At 44.2% G+C, this 20,947-nt stretch overlaps 1 protein-coding gene across 3 annotated transcripts in view; it reads left to right on the plus strand.

Moving 5' to 3' along the window:
• Window positions 1-9,108, plus strand: part of PAPPA2 (pappalysin 2) — a 258,494-nt gene extending 249,386 nt beyond the window's left edge. For all 3 annotated transcript variants that reach the window (XM_019801273.2, XM_019801274.2, XM_019801275.2), the window contains 2 exons: window positions 3,113-3,211; window positions 5,812-9,108. In XM_019801273.2, coding sequence (XP_019656832.2) covers window positions 3,113-3,211; window positions 5,812-5,886 — 174 coding nt within the window. In that variant the 3' untranslated portion in view covers window positions 5,887-9,108. The remainder of the gene's footprint in view (window positions 1-3,112; window positions 3,212-5,811) is intronic.
• Window positions 9,109-20,947: the final 11,839 nt, after the last annotated feature.

Here is a 20,947-nt window from a genome sequence, read left to right on the forward strand (position 1 = left end):
CCTTAAACAGAAAATAACATAAAGAATATAGATAAATTAAAGAAGAAGTTATCTTTACCTTGTGAAGTTTCCAAAGTTGTACAGTTTCCATAATCACATAGGCGTATATGCTGACAGCCCTTCTTCCGATTTCATCACTGACCCACAGCCATTTATGCGGCTACCGCGTCTGCCTGGAACACAGCTAGCCGGCCATAGATGCCATCAAGCTCATGCATCGTAAGAATAGAAACCTAGCCTCTCTCTCAGATATAGGTATTTACTTCAGGTATAATTTTAAGCTTGATTCATGAAGAGTGTATGCGTGTGTGTGTTGAAGGAGGCTCATTTAATGAAAGGGTAAGTAGCCCAAGACAGAGAGTCTTCCTGGAAAAGAAAAAGAAAATGAAAAATGTTCATGTTGATGACTTTGTATTCTATTAAAGTTATTAAAAGGTAAGAAAAGAGGAATTTTATAAGTTTTTTTTTCTTTTGTCAAATGGTCAAAATGGAAAATGAAAACGTGTCTTCTAAAAAAATAGGCTACAGGTATTTGAAAAATTCACTTATGTGAAGCACTTTGTTTGTTGATGTTATAGGATAAACGAGGTATACGTATGGGTGGTAAAAATTTACCTATGGACACATTGTGCAGAGAAACCAAGCCTAGCACCCTCCCTTGGGGGAAGTTTCCTGCAGCGAGGAGTGATGTCCCCAGTCCGACACCTTCCCATTATTGAGATTTCTATCTAATCTACATTCAGCCTTCAGATGCTTTAAGAACTTTGGATCAATTAGTCATTTTTCCCTTCCTATTTTTTCCATTGTAACTTTGGACTCAAGCTGTCAAGCTTCCCAGGCACATGTTGCCATAGGAGACTCTGTTTGTTTAGGGTGGAGTAGTTGTTTTTGGCAGGTTGGGGGAGGAACAATTAATTCTAATAGGTATATAGTAAATTAAATACTTGGGTCTTTCCAACCTTTTCTCTGATTTTCTGCCCCTTTTTATAAATTCCCTTTTCTTCCCAGATGACCCTTTAAGAGCATAAAAGAAGCAGCTTCTAGAAATCATGTTCAGGCTCTAACAGTAGACACCCATTGGGAGCTAGAGAAGGTCACCTAGACCATTTCTGCTCTTTTCAACCTATCTTCCTAGTGTTCCTGAGATGAGAAGCCATCCTTGGGGAAGACTTTGGAAAGAAAGATCCCCTGGATCCTTTGTTAATCCATTCAAAAGTTTAAGTTGTTCTTACAAAAAGGAAGATCTCCCTTTAATCCTCCATACTGAAGACCATACTTTTACACGTAAGAAAAGTATTTTGGGTGCTCTTTGGATTTTTATAGACAATAACATGAAAAATAAAGAAGGAACAGATTAAGTTTTGCCAATGAGTCAGTCAGGGTTGGAGAAAAAGTAACAGATGCAGTGTTAGATGAGGAAAATATACTCCACCAAACACTTGAAAAAGAAAAAGAAAACTCTGGGAGTGGGGGATCTCAGTAGATGTATCTGGTCTTCCTGGGAGGACCCAAGGGCATTTATGGATGTTACGGATGTAGCAAGCCATATTTTGACTATTAGTTGGCTGTAATTGTAGCCCCGAGTCCTGATTGTATAGTTATCCCAAGTTCTGTAGAGCCAGAGTCACTCACTCCGGTGTTAAAGACAAATGCACATCTCACAATCTTTGCCTTTCATCTTTGCCAGTGAGGCCTGTGTTGAAAAGAGAATTCATTTTTACTTCCTGCTCTCAACCGCCTTTGCTGTGCAGCTGTGGAACAGCTGTTGAGTTCCACCCCACAAGTAGCAACTTTTCAGTGATTGGAATCCTGGTATACATCTGGAATGATGTTCACATGACCTCAGGACCCCATAGAATAAATCAAAACATTGAAGTAATAATTTGGATGAGCTCGTTCTGATGTAATTCATTTGCTGAAAATTATTTAATGGCCATTTTTTTTTGTTGTTTAGTGATCTATCTCATCAAAGCACAGTGAAATAGGGAACAGTCCCTCTATTTGACATTTAAGGAGGGTGGGGGGAGAGAAAGTAATTTAAACATGCAAACTGGAAGGTGACCTCAGAACTCAAAAGTCTACTGACTGTCTTGTGGTCCAAAGAGTTTGGCCACAAGATGTTTCCTGAGGCTTCGCAATTGGGCATCCACTCGGGATGGGAAGCAGCCAATGTGATTGAATAGGTGGGCTGGCTGGTATGCCCTCCAGGGTGCTGTGGGCCACTGTTTTTCTCCAGGAGTGGTTCTAGGGAAACAATGCATTGGGCTTCTGAGCTATTTTTTAACCGCTTGTTGCTGTTCTTATCATACATTCCCTTTTGGGGAGAAACACTCCATTAACTCTGGTTTGGCCTGGGCCCCTTTCCCATTTTGGTTTCTGTTAACTTGTGGCAGTAACAGGAATGAATGGAAACAGCTTTACTTCCTCTGCTCTCACCCTGTGTCTAGCTGCTGCGCATTAGGTAGCTGTACATGTGAGACTATTCCTGTTCCGACATTGGTGTCCCAAACCCTAGGCCCCTGCATTCTGGACAGACATCATTTATTCTTCATAGCATGCCAGGACTACCAGGGTCTCTGAATATAAATACCAGGAGAAGGGGTGGACATTATGGCTCTTAATCCAGGAGAAGCAGCAGAAAGTCAAGATACATGACTTCTAATCCCAAAGTCTGCTTGACCCTTGCTATGTGACCTAGGGCACTTTTTGTCATTTCTATGCATCTCTATTAAAGCCAACCTTGCCTGCAGCACAGGCTTTTCCTGATGATCAACAGAGTTAAAATGTGTGAAAATATTTGATAACCTATTTTATATAAAGACCTATTATTACAAGAAGCTGAAAAAGTTGACCAAAGAGTTTAAATGAACAATTCTGGACCCTAGAATTGGTCAGAAGCAGGTGTTGCAGGTAAAATTTGACAAATCCTTGGGTCCGATGGTCTTGAGACTTTTCAACTTCCTCAGAATATGAGGTCAGTTTGTATCCTGCCCCTCGGGTGCTCTCCCCTAATATCTCTTGAGTTCCATGGATTATGGTGGGGACGGGTGGGAGAGTAGCGCAAAGCCCAGTGAAGCTGTTCTTAGACACTGACTTCTCACATCCTCACCAGCCTTTCCAAGCAGATGGATGGTGTGATACCATCAACAACCGGGCCTACTGCCGCTATGATGGGGGGGACTGCTGCTCTTCTACGCTCTCCTCCAAGAAGGTAAGTGAGCATGCCCGCGGGTAACAGACAGGGCAGGGGCTCCAGAAATAAATGCAGGGGCTTCGGCTGGTTCTCCTTCATTCTGTATCATTTTTATTCACTAATCAAGAGGGAGTTATAAGGAATAAACATTTAAGCTTCTATAGTGACAGGATTAAAGGCAGTGATTTTAGGTGAGGTGGTTAGAAAACACTAGTTCTCTAGTGGTTGGTCCTGGAACTCCTTCAGAAAAGCTGTGGCTTTGCTACTCAGAGACTCACATCTGCTTATCATTGTCCAGGATCCACCTCTGCTGGCAGAGAATTATGGCCTCTACCCCCTGAGGAGGCAGGATTACTAATGAAGTGACATCTGGTTATTATTAATCTTCATAATTAAATTAATAATCCTATATAGTTTATTATAAGCATATTTCAAGTTTATGTCGAATGGCCACCACAAGCTACCTGGAGCACTCCCGAGACCATATCCTGAGCAGTAGTCTTTTTCTCATTTCTTTTTATCTCTATTTCTCCGGGCTCTGTCAAATTGGCAGATATGCTCAGGCTAAACCTGTGAAATTGAATAGGCTGAGATTTTGCTATAATATGGATAAAAAGCCAAGTGCTCCAAAGATATTTGATGCTAGCTGGCCAATCTGATGAATTAGAAATATGCAAGAGATAGTATTTCTTTCCTTCTACATGTCTTCACAAGAAGTCACACCTACATGATTACCTCCACAGACCTGAGTACTGTGGTACCTGATGGCTGATATGTGATTCGCTATGTGCCAGACACTCTTCTCACCACTCAGGTGAATTAACTTATTTAATGGAGAATGCTCAGGGGCTCATTGAATCACTGTTCATTTTGGCCCTCTTTTGCTGTAAAAAATTATAAATCCCAAACCAAGAGACACAGATTAAGAGCTTGGAGAACAGGTCAGAAATCATGTCAACTAGTTATTGTTCTCATTTGCAGAAAGTAACTGGTCATGGATCCCATCTCTACACAGGAAGGTATGACACTTCAGAAGAAAGCAAGCTATTCTAGCCCCATCTCCATCTCACACTCAGTAAATCTAGGGCTTGTCTTTAATGGATTTCAGTGCCTGTAGCCGGCTGTACTAGAATCAGGATTGAAAAGACACTTCATGGAGCACCTGGGTGGCTCATTCAGTTGACTCTCCAACTCTTGATTTCAGTTCAGATCATGATCTCAGGGTCGTGAGTTCAACCCCTACAGTGGCTCCACGCTCAGCATGGAGTCTGCTTGACATTCTCTCTCTCTGCCCCTTCCCCTTGCTCTCTATCTCTCTCTCTCTCAAATAAATAAGTAAATACAATTTTTAAAAAGGCACTTTCATGGGGCACCTGAGTGGCACAGCGGTTAGGCGTCTGCCTTCGGCTCAGGGCGTGATCCCCGCGTGGTGGGATCGAGCCCCACGTCGGGCTCCTCCGCTATGAGCCTGCTTCTTCCTCTCCCACTCCCCCTGCCTGTGTTCCCTCTCTCGCTGGCTGTCTCTATCTCTGTCAAATAAATAAATAAATAAAAANCATGGAGTCTGCTTGACATTCTCTCTCTCTGCCCCTTCCCCTTGCTCTCTATCTCTCTCTCTCTCAAATAAATAAGTAAATACAATTTTTAAAGGCACTTCATCCCCCTAAGTCACATTTTACCTCATATGTGAAAATATGCTGGAAAATTTCCCAAAATAACACCACCCATTTTCCAACCCTCTTGCCCAGTGACCAAGCCCATCTTTTCAGTGTGCTTGGACTATTACATGATATCTGTGCTTATCTATTTTTACCTCACTTGATTGTCCATGCCCAAAGTGTAGAATCCTTGCCACTTTTTACATCATATCTCCCAAAATGCCCAATTCTCTCTGAAGCTAGTTATGGATACTCAAAAATATATTTGTCTATTGGTGCTGTAGTTCAAACAGGTAGAGAGCAACTTTTGTTTCACCAAGTCAATGTACATCCTGGCTTCAAGATGGGCAAAACCTCATGCTTATAAGATGGCAAAGATGATCTTATGGTTCCAAGAATACCAAGAAGGAGGAGTCATAGAGCTAGCCTACAGAGCCTTGGTTTTCCAGATAGTGGTGTCATGACCTTGAGTTAAGTCATCCAATCTCTTGGCCTTCCCTGTAAAAGGAAATGCTAACATCCATCTTATACACAGGGATTTTATGAAGAGGATAATGGCAACAAAACATTAACAGTGGTTCTTGACATTAGTGATTGTATTAGAAGTAGTAGTAAAAGGTGTTATAGGTGCCTAGAAATGTGTGTTTTATATCCATCATTTTATTTAAATCACACTAACACCCCCTGGGATAGTTACTGTTGTCCTTCCACTGTTTGTGTACGTATATATACAGACACACAGACACACACACACATACATAAAGTGAAGCAAGGAAGATTTACCTTGTCCAAAAAGACATGATGTGTAAGTGAAAGAACTGAGTGTTAGTTTCTGTTCTGTGATACTAATGGTAATACCACACTTCCTCTGGGACCAAGCTAGAAAAGCAGAAGCTGGTTGAAAAGTATGATGCTTGGCAAGAAAATGGGTTATTTCAACTTCTCTTTGATTTCCCTTAGGTCATTCCATTTGCTGCTGACTGTGACCTGGATGAATGCACCTGCCGAGACCCGAAGGCAGAAGAAAATCAGTAACTGTGGGATCAAGCCCCTCCTTCCACTGCCCTGGAGGCAGTAAGAGAGAGAGGCCTCCACAAAAGGAAACAAAAGGTGAATGAAGAAGAAAGGTTGTGAAATGAAGGAAGGAGGAGGAACGTGAGGATCTTGTAGACATGCGGGAGAATGTTTATAGGTGCCAGCCGTTGCATCAGGGAGCCCAAATAGGGAAGAATCACAGGCAGAGTTTTCTTCAAAGAGTCAGTTGATTAAAAGTGGAAGGAGAAATATGATAGATATACAAGGACCTTCCTCCCCCATTTATATTCTATTCAACCCCTTCCTCAACTCTTGCCCTGCTCCCAACTCTGCACCCCGCCAACTATTCATCCCCACCCAACTTGTAAACCAATACCAAAATACTAGAAGAGAAGTTGCCAGGGACACTCTGTTAACACTCATTTTGAATGGATTGCCATCTTTCGGGGCTCGTCTACTCTAAGCCGGCTCCCTTTCTTTTGTGTAGTCTCCTTTAGTAATAATGAGGTTAGTTATTAATTCTTTATAAGTATTTAAACATAATTATATAAATATATTATATATATTATATTTTTTGCTGTCTACTAAGCTAAAAATTATACATTGTTCCACACATGCTGCTGTGAAGTTCACATCCAAAATGAATTCTGAGGGTCTGAGTACAGCAAGACAAGTCGTTCTGCCATCTTTCTGTTGATGGGGGTTGGCAGGTTGAAAGGGAAGTGGTGAAGGAGAGGGAGAGAAATTAGATGGAGTTCTTGATACTAACATGTCAGCTGATCATCTTTTCATGAGCAGGAAGCTAGGCCCAGTTTGAGGAGGTGAAGGGTTGGGATGATAACATTAAGAGGCATGGCAAGTTGGTGGGAGTACCCACTGGTGTTGGGGCCAGGAGAACCAGACTGTGGTTCTTGTGTATCTGTCCAAAAAGATTATATTCACTACTTTTCACTTCTCAGAAGTCTCAGGTGGAGTTAGTGAGACCCAGGGTTCTCTACACTCCCATGTGTACCTGTTCCAAGGGTGGCTCTTATCCGCCAGTCAGTGAGCAAGTTTGTACCGGGCTTGTTCTCCGATGGCCAGGATTACAGGAACTCGCACATTCCTCATGGTTGGCCCGTGCCCTCTCTCCTTCTAAGTCCCTACACCTGGCTGTCATTCACAGACACATGACCAATGGCTGATTTTCTGGGGGGGAAAAATGTTATGGACATGACATAGGGGCAAAGTGGGAGGAGATGGAAGAACAGGCAGAGAAAGAGGAGCCAAAGGAGGCCGTAGAGATGGGAGAGGCCAGGCTAAGTCAGAGCCCCAGGCAGGAGGATGAAATGAGTCAGAGACTTGGCCTTGTTCCAAGTCTGCAAAACAGATCAGAGGGGAATCCTTCAAGCAATGCAGAATCTGAGGTAAATTCTATGCGAGTACAACATATCATAGCCGTGACCTAGAGTTTTTGATTTGAGCAAGTTGCACAAACACATGGAGCAAGGGTGACACTCTGTGGGAAGAGAGAAGAATTTCAACTATTTAGGGTCCATTTTGTTGTAGTTATCCTCTCTCTCTTGTTCAATAGCTGGACTGTGGGTAAAATTACCACGTTAACCTGCCTCTATTTACGTCCCAGACTTACTCTTTTTGCACATGGTCTATTGTAGTTGTTTTTGGTAACAATTTCTGGATTAAGCCTTGGGGAAAGAGAGTTAACTTCTTGCTCGACACTTCAGTTTATTATCTCGAGAAGGGCTGGGAGGCCTGCTTCTCCCTCGGAACTTCCTCTCCAATGGAAGCGAAGAACAGGCCAAAATTAGAGTGTAACCTTGGTGTCTCTGAATCATCTGCTTTTTGGCTCTGACCAAAGTTTTCTACTCTTCCCACCAACACTGAAGCAATGGCTTTGCAAATAGGAAGAGGAACTATTCCCCACTGCTATCTTGAGCCAGACTTCATGGAGGAGAGAACAATGTTCTGGAATGGGAAAAAAAAGAAGGGGGTATACACATATTTATCTCTAGGGTTATGAAATGAAGGTGGCACCATCATTGGGAAAGAAGGAGCAGAGATTGCCCATCTGAAAAGCCCTGGTCCTCTATGTTTCTAGCTATAAGGGAAACCTAGATACCTACTGTTCATTGTCTGGGTTCACATTTAGCACCCCAAAAAGAGAATAAATATTCCTAGGGTTGTAGTAGGCTTCAATATGGAAAGGACAGTGGGAAAAGTTTAGATCCTCCATTTTTTTTTTTTTTTTTACAAAGTTGTAAAACTGTTTTCTTGGGGAGAGGATCCAAATTCTTAGAAGCGCATCAAGCTCTGTGTCAGGGAGTCCTGCCTTGTCTGAGACTGGGGCCGCAGAAGAGGTATCTTGGGCATCACCCAGCTCAGCAAGGCTTCAGCTGCCCCACGAGGTTGCAAGCCTGTGCTTCATACCAGTGTGGGTCTGTGCTCAGTCTCTTCACAGAAGGAACAGTGAGAACATTTCTCTGTCATACTTCATTTACAAATACTTTCTTCACCATTGGCAACATCTGCAATCCACCACTGCCCTGCGAAGGCAAGAGGGCAGTTTCTGTGGTGTGTGGAAAGCCCTTCTGGCCGAAGGCTGCCGGCCCTCATCAGCTCTGGCCATTCAGAGATGGCAGGCTCTTCCAGCCCTTGTCCCTGGGGCCTAGTGTGTTGAGCTCTCATGTCACAATAAAGTGGAAGGACTGAGACACCGTGGGCACAGATTCCCAGGAGATATCAATTCCCACTCACTCTGTGTGGTGGTTTGCATTGGGCTGCTCTTACGCATCCATGGGGTCATGGAGGACCTCTCCCACAGGCCCTTCTTTGTTACAAAAATCACTTCTCTCCTTCTTTTTTTTTCTAGTAACTAGGGGCTCTGGTTGTTCAGGTTGCCCAGGACTAGCTGACTCTCATGGTTAGTGTGACTGTCTCCAACCAGACAGATGAGAGGAGAGAGTAAGGAGAATGGGCAGCTGGCAAACCTGTACATGAAAGTGAAGAGTTATTCTTGATTCTCTCCTTTCCTTCCCTCCATTACAAGGCATTGGATTTGGCACTTCCTCTCCTCTGTGAGATCACTATTAAGTGCATCAAATAGCACCCCAAGGGGATGGCTTGATTGGGAACACAGTGAAAGGAGCTGATCTACTGTATTGTAATGTAAAACAGCTACAGCCAGTTATTTTGTAAGATTATAAGATGTTCATTAAAAAATCAGCACAGAAAATGTGAAGTGTCTTTGGTGTCTTATTCTTTGCTTAAATCAACCATCATTTCCAAATTGCTTTCCATTTGCTCATGCCAGGTGCAGACATCATCATCAATTAATTGATTGATCATTCCTTTAAGTCACTTAGAAGTGATTTGTTAAGTAAATGGCATGTGTAGAGAAAATACACATGAACGTTTATGAGAAGAGATGACATGTGCTGAAGCAGAGCACGCAGCCGCGGTGTCAAGTGTCTTGTGAGTGGTAGAAGTGAAGCCCAGGAGTTATTTATGGCTCAGAGGAAGTAGGTGTCACTCCTGGATGCCAAGGTGCCTAGTGTTTGAAGGATGGTCTGAGAAGGCGGCAGATAATGGGACAGAAATGGGAAAGAGGACAGCCCAGGCAAAGTGAAGAACAGGGCTGAAGATACAGAGGTAGGTTTGGGGAGAGGCTGGGTGATATTGGACATCACTGAGGCCTCCAGTTTAGCTAGAAGGTAGAACTTAGCTAACATGGGCTATGCGTTTGGCAAACACGATCTTTTTTTTTTTTTTATGTTCAATTAGCCAACATCTAGTACATCATTAGTTTTCGATGTAGTGTGCAGCACAACCTTATTTAATCCTCACAACAAATCTGCAACTGCCACATTCTCATTTCATAGATAAGGCTAGCGAGTGTCAGTCCGGTGAGGAAAGTTCCTTAAGTTCATATGACTGGTCTTAGTTTTAAGCCTAGTTCTGTGAGACTTTAAGATGCAAGAAGGAAAAGAAAAATGGTGTTTGATGGGATGTGAAAGGGAAGGGGGGAGAAGTGGAGAGAAATGTCAAAGATGAGGTCTCTGCATTAAACTTATACCCCCATGAAGATTATCATCACTGACAGAAAAGGGAAGCCAGGAAGAGCAAGCTTTTGAAGAAAGATCATATATTTGCTATTTGATAAAATCAGTTTGAGGGCCAGATAGATAATCTGTTGGAAGTATCCAATAGAGTAGTGTTTAGCCCACTGGAAGAGGCTTCCACCGCTGGAGGGCAGTTTGGCAAGGTCTCTGGTCATGCTGGGCATCATCTGGTGGCCTGAAGGGCTGGGTGGTTGTCTAACACACCTGATTAGCCATTTGGTAAGGCCTATGGAATAGGTGGGTGGAAATGTGTGCTTGGAACTTAGGGGAGAGGCTTGTGACTAGAAACAAACATTTGAGGGTAAAAAAAAAAATGTTACCTGACATTTTCTTTACGGTTCACAAATTGCTTTCTTATGCTTTATTGCTACCCAGACAAAACCAGTTTGTTTCCATTTTACGGATGGAGACACTGAGCGTGAGAAAGGTTATTGAAAAATTTTTCATATAACTAAGTTCAACTTGGGATGGGAATCCAAGTTTTCTGTTCCCCAAATGCAGTGTGCTTTCCACTACATGATGCTTTCCACTAGGCCCAGGGTGAACCCATACTCAGTTGAAATGGGAGAGTTAAATGTCTTTTTACCTGTTTATGTTTCAAGGTACTCATTGGTTTCCTTGTGGCTTTGTTAGTAGCTGATGGTAACAAAACTGAGAGCAAAGCTTCTAGAATACTCTTCCAGGGCTCTCTCCTCATGCCAGGCCCTGAGTATAAGCAGATGCCCCTACACATGCCAGTTAGGCCAGCTGGACGGAGACATCTGGCAAGGCTGCCTTCTCCCTAATAGCTTCCCCAGGGATAGTCCTGGAGAGAGACTTTGAAGCTCTGGTTTCCATTGACTGACAAACTTAAATGACATGATGACTCACCCGTCAGCTGGGAGACTCACTACTCTTAGATTCAGGCCAACCAGACGATGAGGGGCTTAGCATGGGGAAGAAGGTAATGAGAAGATTTTACACTTATAAATAGCTCCATGGCATCTCTGGAGCTGGCTTTGGGTCTCTTTTTATGTCCTCCCAGGAAGACCACTGATTCTGAATCTGTAACATTCCAGGCTGCCCAGTGGTTAGCTGGGAAAAAAGAATGTGGTGGAGAGAATCTTATATATCATAATAGTCCACACCCATAAAACCTACCTATGCCTTGGATATTCGGGTCCGGAACGAGGTAAGACTAGTTTAGAGAATAGATGGTTATTTTCAAATCTGCCATAGTCTGAGTCTACCTGGGCTTGAATGCACATTTTCTGGTCAGAATTCAGTCTGGTGGTCAACTCATTAGGAAGTGTGTGTGATCGGCTACATTCAACAACTTGCTGATGATCTCTTTGATTTCTTTTTCTTGATCCTGCCACTAGATGTTCAGGTTGCATTGCCTATACTGATACTAGTAAGAACTGGTGTGACAATGACAGGGAACATTCTTAAGAGAATCTGCAAGTCTGGTTAACAAATCAGTATAATAAAAACATTTCTAAACCCTGAAAGTCCAGAGTAATTACAACTTGCTCATATTCTTTGAATCAAATTTCCTTCTAAGGATAATTTAATATAGACAAGCTTCCTTTTCTTTGTCCACATGAAAGTCGTTTATTCAAATGCAAAAAACTTATAATGAATATATGAAGGGAGAGTGTTGACTTTTTAATGATTACCAATTAATTTGCCTTTCTTCCCCATTAGGTAGCGCTATCAGAAGGAAATTGCCTTTTTAAAAATGTTTATACACATACAAGTCATAAATTTAAGTCTCACAAAAAGCTGTAAAAGTTAGAGAATTTCCCCATACTGCAACTCCATTTGCACAGGTTAGAGTGGCTTCTGAATATTAAGGCAAGTTGCGTTAGGACACAAATGACATCCAAGGAATGACTTTGTTGGTGGTGAATCAATACCTTGAGAATGACCTATAAGAGCGATCCTGGGGCGCCTGGGTGGCTCATGTCATTAGGCGTCTGCCTTCGGCTCAGGGCGTGATCCTGGCGTTCCGGGATCGAGTCTCACATCGGGCTCCGCCGCTGGGAGCCTGCTTCTTCCTCTCCCACTCCCCCTGCTTGTGTTCCCTCTCCGCTGGCTGGCTGTCACATAAATAAATAAAAAATCTTTAAAAAAAAAAAAAGAGCGATCCCATAGCTACTTAAAATGTCCAAGTAGCCTCCGTTCTGGGAAATACTGCTTATTAATTCAACACGGCTAATGCTTTTTCCACTTTGATACGTGGTCTGCTACAGGGAGGCTGAGAGCATGGATGACTGAGTCTGGACCTTGAGGGGCAATACATACGATGCATTAGTAACTCATAATCTAGGGGCAGCAGCATGGTGATTTGTAAGGGGCAAGCTTTTGAGCCTTGCAAATCTGAATTTGAATTCTGATTCTACCACTAACTAGATCTGTCATCTAGTTACTTAACCTCTCTGAGCCTCAGTTTCCTAAATATCTACCTTTGTAGGGCAATGCCCAGCACAGTGCCTGAACAATGTAGACAGGAAGAAGTCAAACAATGATTGATGGAAGTGACGTGTATAGACTCCTCTGTTAGGAAGTTCGCCGGCGAAGAAGATGAAGGAACTGCCATGAATGGCTTGTAAAGACCCTCCAAATCCCCAAACACGGTGATGCTCAGACATTACAGGGTCTCTGAGATGTGCGCCATGATGATTTTATTCTCAGGACAGGGAAGATAAGAGAATCCTGTGTGGTTTGGCTGTCAGATTCTCCAGCCTACTGATTCAGAAAGAAGCAAATGAATTGTAGGATGATGGTGGTAAAGCATGGCACTGAGCAAAATGAAGTGGGTTATGGGGAAATTTCTGGAGTTGGCAAAAATGCTGGTAAGCTCCAGATATTTGGAATATCTCTGGAAGGTTGCACTAGCTATGTGGAACGCTGGCTCTTTCTTCAAAAAATCATTGAATTGTTGAATGTACTGAATTTGTCGAAGAGTACTGTGAATATAATTAAATGCAACTTTCTACATTGATGGAAAAGTTCTCTATCCGCATTGTTCGGTGTAGCAGCCGCTGGTCATTGAGCACCTGAAGTGTGACCAGGATGACTGAAGAACTAAATTTTAGATTTTACTCAATTCTAATAATTTAAATGTAAATAGCTACATGTGGTGGGCTCCATACCGGCCAGCACAGTTCTAGAATATCACACAGACAAATTATTCACATTTGCTTTTAAAATATGCTTTGGGCATTTTATTTTTTTGCCCTGACACTTGTGTCCCATGGTCGAAGTAAGGGCACATGATGCTCAGCTGAGTATTCGGATTATATTATTTTTATTTAGGAGCGTTTAAATTTAATAAATCATCTACAGATTTATACATCCAGAAACCTCAAACCAGAAATCAAAAGCAAATAAAAAGGTCTCTTACTGGCACATAGTTTCCATTAAGCCTATGCAATTATATATAACAGGTCAGGTAACAGAGTCACCACTGGGACCTTCACTTTAGGAAGTCAGACAGTGACTGAAGAGCAGGGAAACACTTAACAAAAATGAGACATGAGAAGTATTCAGAGAGGTACAGAGAGGCCCAAGGCAGCAGAGCTAAGAAATGGCAGAGTCAGGATTCAGACCCTGAAAGTCTGGCTCCAAGCTGTGTGCATTAACCCACCATGCTGAATTAGCACAGCTCCCTCCTGGGGAACTGCACACAGAAAGCACAGTACTTAGTTTTGTAGGTGCTCAGTCGTGAAAAGGTCTCTGAGAGACTGATTGTGCACGCAGCATTCTCCTCCGTGAGTTATCCTGCTTTGTCGTGAGTCAGTCTAATACTAAAGAACTATCTCCTAGGTCACTGCTGTGACCTTCGTGAAGCAAAAAATACTCCTACAGCTGCTGATATTGTTTTATTTAGTAACTATTTGTGGAGCACCTAGTCTGTGTCAGGCACTAGGGATACAGTAGTGAACAAAGCAGTCCCCGCCCTCGTGGAGCTTGGAAAGAAGTGGGAGACAGACAATAAAGCCAGAAATACGTATGTCTCCTGGTGAGGAGTGCCACAAAGGAAACTGAGGAGTGGTAAGGTGGCCAGGAGTGGCCAGGGGCAGAGAGGTGCTACGATGGTCTGAGCATGCTTCTCGGAGGCATGAGGAAAGCGAGGAAGCCCAATGAATCCCCAGAGAGATGAGCCTGCACAGGGAGCAGTGTGTGTGAGCACGGACAGAACTCAGTGTGTTTGCAGAAGAGCACTGAGGCCGATGTGGCCAGGGCAAAATGAGGGAGAGGGATGGTGCCATCAGGAGGGCTCATGGAGGGTCTCCTTGGCCACAATAATGGCCCTGGCTAGTCCTCAGAGGGAAAGCGTTTCCTACACCAGCTTCTCTGTGCTTGCATATAATCCATCCCATCTCCTTTGTAACTCTCAACACCTGTCATCCTCCTTCCCACTGGCCCTGCTTCCCCCCTGGCTGCCATCACCTCCTCAACAGGCCATGGTGATGTCACCAGGCAAGGTCCCCTCTCCTGCCTCTTCCACTAGCACACGGAGTCCACATCATTCCTCAGCTCTCATCAAGTCACCATGACTCAGCGAAACAACTTCATAGACTACACTGCATGTCCTTAATGGTCAAACCGATCTCAGCCCAGCCAACCCACTGCACTGACTTCCCACTGTTTCTGAACCAGGGCTCCTTCCCCCTGTCGAAGAGAATGCCTCTCTGGCCTCTGAGCCTCCTGCTTTTGCTCATGCTGTTCCCTACCCTGGACGGCTTTCCCTTTGTCTCCTCATGTCCCAGACTTCATTTCCTCAGTCCTTTTTCCCATTCTCCAATTTCACAAAGCTCTGCTTCATTCCCCTCTTTGATGAGATTTATTGAATCCCTGACCCCTTACTGTCCTCTGTTAGGATAGTCGGTCTAGATGACTGGTGTTCTGTTGGCTGTGTTCTTGTCTTTCCTCCCAAAGCAACTGTAAACTCTTTGATGGCAAGTGACCTTAACTCCACTAGGTCATTTGGTGACTTTTGTGCGGAGAAAACAGCATCCCTTTGTCCGAGTGAAAGCAAACAAGCATCAGAGACCTTGGCTAGAAAAATCGACTGGCCTTGATTTCTCCTCACATTCACCCCTGGGATCAAGCAACCTTGAGCAAGACACAACTTCACATCTCTACCTGGTGGCCCCGGAAGCACTAGCTTACTCAGGTTTGGATCTCGGACCCTGCCTTGCACAGTGCCCTGCCTGAATAAAACTTTGAAATTGGCTAAATTGAATTCAACCCTGATTTTTTTTGGATGTGAGGACCAAAAAAAAAAAAAGAGGATGTTGTGTTTGGGGTTAAGGGTGGGCCTGTGGACTCGAACTTTATGCTTTGATTGGTCCTTCAGCAGTAGTCTGGAAAAGTGCTGTTGATACAAGGGCAGCATAGAAGACTGGACTGTGAGGGCATAGTGTCAGAAGGACTTCTTTTCAAGTTGACTGTTGAACTCAGGGCTTGTCAGTTTTATGTTGAGGACTGCCTTAGCCCAGGTGACATATGCACATTTCAGTTTTCGGTGTGTAGTCCGCAGGGATTGGTAGCAAACAGTAACTACTCATCATGCAAGTGAGAGAACCTAAGAGGCAACCTACCCTGAGATGAAGTTGAGTGACCTTGAGCAAGTTACTTAATGGCTATGGAGGCTCAATTTTCCCATCCATAAAACAGAATAATAATTTTCAACTTAAAGAATTTTTTTGCAAAAAAAGAATTTTTATGCAGATTTGCTATAACGAGCATAGAGTACATATCATGGAACCAGCATTTTATATTATATATGGTTGTTGTAAGTATTATTATCTAAGGTAAACAGAAGTGTCCCTGGTACACAAGGGGCAAAGAAAGTATGATGGTGATTCACTGGCTTTTGAGTTTCCATGAATTTTCTGGCCCATTATTCTAATGGTCTGGTTGGTGTTGGTGTTTCTCTCTCTCTCTCTCTCGCTCTCGCTCTCCTCTCTTTTCCTCTCTCTCTCTCCCCTCTCTCTCCCCTCCCCCCTCCTCTCTCTTTCTCTTCTCCCCCCCCACACTCACATGCAATTAAGTGTTCTATGAATCATTGGCTAGGTTTTCAATATAATTTAATTTAAAGCTATACTGTGTGCCAGTTTGAGGCCCCAGATTAAATAGTTAGAATGTGACCTGATTCCAAGTATTAAGGGAAGGAAAAATTTTTTAAAAAACGATGTCAGCAAGACAATGTAATTTATCTACAATTTCGCAGGGTAGTGCTAATGCCAGAGCATGTCTCAGAGCTCTGCCTGGGCAGCGTGCTCATTAATGAGCAATCTGTATCCACCCATAATAATTTTAGAGTTGGACAATTTACCTTCATGAAGTAAAGAGGGCCCCAGGCAATGGTCATGGCTGCGGGAGAGTAGCAAGTTTCCCTCTAGTTATAAATGAAGCTCCCAGGGGTACCAAGGCATCCATGGATTTCAAGCCTTGACTCTGTCAAAGTGAACTCTGGTAGATATTCTAGGCACTTAGGTATTCATGTTAATTCATTTAGAAAGTATAGACTTCAGACTCAAGACCTAGTGTGGGCTCCCAGCTCATGGAGAACTTGGATAGATGACTGAGTCTTTCAAGATCCAACTGCAAGGTGGGGGGTGAGATTATATTTGCAGATTTGTTACGTGCATTCGATTGGGGAACATTTGTAACCCTTGAAAGCACTTGGCACGTGAAGTGCTCCATGTGAATTCCTTTCCTATAACATAAAAACTTGACCTGAGTTGAAGGTGAGTGATCTTGAGCAAGTTAGTGACTTAAGACTCAATTTTCCCATCTGTAAAATGGAACGCTAATTCCCAACTTCAAGAGCTTTTATGCAGATTTACTGTAATGAATATAAAGTATATACCACACAGCCGATTTACCTGGAGTTCAAGAAATAATTATTAATAATAAATATTTACTAATGAATGAGTTTCCTTCTTTCTTTTTCGGTGAAGGGCCTAATATCACCCTCTTAGCATTTCAGATACACTTAAAATCTCACCATTTCTCTCTAGTTTCCATTCATGCTATACTTTAGATGGGAGTTTCCTCTAAGCTAGTTAAGGCTTAGGGGAAGAAGAATTAGGACAGAAAAGAATTGAATCTGGAGAAGGGAGGAGTTGAGTTTGGCAAGACCTGGAGGTGAAGGCAAGGTCAGATTCTGGCAATATCTGTTTTCCAGGCTTTAGCGGGAGCGCTAGGGTATCTTCTTTAGACAACTTGGCCAGCCATTGAGCTCACTGGCAACAGTCTTATCGGGTTTTCTGTGAATCTCCTGGCTAGTGAAAGCCTCATCTAACCACTGGGCCTTGGACCCAAGACCCTGCTCGACCTCAGGCTTTCACATACTCTAAACCCCCGCTTCATGTCCTGCCAGCCTCATCCCTTCACTGTCTTTGTGGTCTTGTCTCTCCTGCATATATCCAGACTTGCCGCTTCTACCCACTGCCACCCATATTCCTGTTCCTCACATTGTGCCCAAAACCCGTTTTTTGTTTGATCGAACTGTGAGGGTTTGAGACCCCAGGTCCATGTCCACAGTGAGAATACCACTTTGGAAGAGAAGGACAGGCAGCAAAAGAAAAGACAGCAGTGAATTTTTGCAGGGAAGAACTTTCAGAGTGCCTGCTCATACCCTGAAGAATGCGAGCCTCAGAGTTTTTGGGGAAAAAAATATGTAGATCAAGTCTCTTTTGGCTCTTTGCGGAGTTTTCCAAATTTCTTCTGGAAGGCCCATTCTGTGGCTGGGGATAGGAAAACCCACACCTGGGAGGCCTGCTTGTCTTTTCCATGCCTGTCTTCATCCTGAGCATTCCTGAGAGGTACAGGCAGTCCTTGCTGGTGGCCGGGCCCCAGGCTCTGTGGGGAGGAATGCAGCTACACTCAGACATTCCAGTTGCTGCTCAAACCCAATGGCACTTTGTTAAATCCTGGACCACACCCTCTCTTTTGAGTGTTTGCTGGTGTTGCCATGGCAACCAAATGCCCTCCCTTTATGTTCCCCCTTCCTAACTCAGCTCCATCATCAACACCTCTATGGCGGCCTCCTCACATCCCACCCCTGTTGCCAAGACACATAGAGCCTACAGGGTGAGGATCAAAACATCCTCCCCATCTGATACCCAAGAGTGAGACTGCTTGGAAGGTCCAGAGGTCTAAAGGACATCAGAATGATCTTTTCAGTCAGGGATGGCCATGGTGGAGATGTAGGCTGTGGTAGAATGCTTCTGTTCTGTAACTGTCTAGACATCTGACCAGCTGAATGGCCTGTGTGAGACCACCACCAGGCTAGAGAATGGGGGTGAGGCTTATACCTCGCACCAGTTCGATCAAAACCCAGCGAGCTCAGAGATGGGAGGAGTTCCATTTCCACGAATGCCAACAAACCCATGTCACAAGGGGCCTTGAAAGTGCACAGGCCCCGCACCACGGTCACAGCTTCTCCAGGGCGGGGACCGACCCTGTGCTGATGATCAGAGTGAAGCAGCCAGATGGGACGTGTAAATAGTGCTGTGTCTGGTTTGTCAGTCTCCCTGGATGCAAGAGACACTGCTCCCCGTCATCAGCAAAACAAAACAGCAAACAGACAGAAAAACCCTCATTCAGTTAAATTTTGCTGCTAGTTCATTTCACTCCGCATGGTGACCTAAGATAGGTTCCAAGTTCCAGGGCTGAGGGAAGGTGACTCCAGTGGGCCACCTGGCAGCACTGCAGAGTGGTAAAAAACATCGCTGTGGCTCCCATACTTACCTGCTGTGTGGCCTTGGGCAAGTTACTCAAGACCTCAGAGTTTCCTCATCTGTTCCATGTAGACAGTAGCAGGATCTGTGCGTTGGGGCTGCCTGTTGGGGGAATTAGACAAGACAAGCCATGTCAAGGTGCTCAGCCTGGCACGTAATAAGCGATACATACATGTTACCTGCTGTTAAACACAACAGCGTCCTTAGCGACATTAGAAATCTCACATAAGATGCTAAAACCTCTTAGAGGAGGGGCGCCTGGGTGGCACAGCGGTTAAGTGTCTGCCTTCGGCTCAGGGTGTGATCCCTGCGTTATGGGATCGAGCCCCACATCAGGCTCCTCTGCTATGAGCCTGCTTCTTCCTCTCCCACTCCCCCTGCTTGTGTTCCCTCTCTCGCTGGCTGTCTCTATCTCTGTCAAATAAATAAATAAAATCTTTAAAAAAAAAAACAAAAAAAGGAAGTTCCATTTCAAATATATGAAAGGATCTTTGTCACCTAAAAAAGAGTGCATAATACGAACTTGGAATATGTATTCTTGCCTCTCTAAGTTGTCGATGTTGTCAAGAGAAAGCTACCGGGAAAGGCTAATATCAGGGACAAAGTTGGCTCCGTTTTGCGTCTAAGGACACATTCCACCATCAGGCATTGATCATCGCCAGTCTTTCTCACCAGATACAGCTCCATCCTCAGAATCCTTTTCAAATCACAGGCAGCCACTACCTGTGGCTTGACCAAATCTAGCACTCAAGTAGAAACCTATTTTCTGACTGTGTAATCAATCTTAGAGTTCATAAAAATTTCTTTCCTTTCAGCATCCAAATTTCATCTTCCAGATCATTCAAATCCCCCAAAGTTACAAAATTCCTGTACCGAATGATATGCAATTTGTAGTTGGAAGAGTGTATTAGTTAAGACTCAGCCAGGAAAGCAGCACACATTTTAGGTAATTCAATGGAGGAAATTCAAATGAGAAAGTTTTCGGAATAACAGAGAAGGCATCTAGAGAACTGTGGGGCGGCCCCAAAATGAGCAGCAGCAGGAAGCAGCTCTTACTTTGAGAAGATGAGGTCGTGTTGCTGAAGGCCAGGAGGCAGAGTCCCCTGAAGGGAGCTGAAGCATGGTGGCCCTTTGCTGGAGGAGGTCTGAGACAGGATAGGCAGCTGGAATCATGAAGGAGATGCTAGAGACGCTGTCCAAACCCTAGAGGGAGAAGCACCCTGGCTTGTTCCCTCTTCCTGTCCTCCAGTCTTCTTCCCTAAGTGCCTCCGTTACCCCCTGGACCGGAAGCCTGTTGACCAGGGAGTCTGGGAAATATAGTTACAAGAGTCAACTCTATGTGACAATTGTGCAGGGGCAGCCTCAGAAGTTTGGAGAATGGATCTGAGGACAAAGAGGCGGTCGGCTTTCGAGGAGTGTAGGCATCGTTACCATGTCATACTCAATAGTCACTAGAACAAATGCAGTTAAGGCATGGCCAATCTAGTCTGACTCTTGGACACTTGGGTCCTGGACATCACCAGGACGTGTGTGAGGTGGTTTCATCTCTAAGTGGAGAGGTCTCAGAGCGCTGCATGATCCGTCGGGCGGCAAGAGCCTCACGGTCACTCGACGTCTGAATCCTTCCAAACAGAAGAAACTGCTCCTGAATACTGAGCGCAGAAATGGCTGAGGTTCTCCTACCGGGAAAGTGGTAAGGGGTCTGTGAAACGGATTCATAGCCCTGTGTGAACAGGCACATTCATAAACTCCAACCAAGGGCACTTTGGTGAAGAAACGTCATGTCAAAACCTGTCCATTCTTATGGGAATCCATCCAATTAGAGCATACAATGCAAGTCCCAGAACAAGGAGTACTTTTTTTTTTTCTCACTTTGGAAAAGTGCGAACAGGAGCCGAGTCCTGGAGCCCCATGTTTCTAGAGAAATTATCAGCTATTCTATAGAACGCTGAGGTTTCCTTTGACACTAAACTGCTCGTTCATTGGTGCAGCCTAAATGACAAGCAGCTCGGCACTGATGATGGGAACAGGATTGGAGGCAGGCTGTCAAAATCCAGGCTGGTACTGAATCAGTGAGTCAATCCAGGCTGCCCTGAAGGGCAAGAGGCTTTTGTTCCCCAAGTTCTGCCTCAAGTGTTGGATGCACGCAGAGCACAGAGGACCAGCCAGAGTACCCCTAAAGCGCAATACAGGGCTACCCTG

The sequence above is a fragment of the Ailuropoda melanoleuca genome, chromosome 8 (genome assembly GCF_002007445.2).
Source record: "Ailuropoda melanoleuca isolate Jingjing chromosome 8, ASM200744v2, whole genome shotgun sequence".
Taxonomy (NCBI): domain Eukaryota; kingdom Metazoa; phylum Chordata; class Mammalia; order Carnivora; family Ursidae; genus Ailuropoda; species Ailuropoda melanoleuca.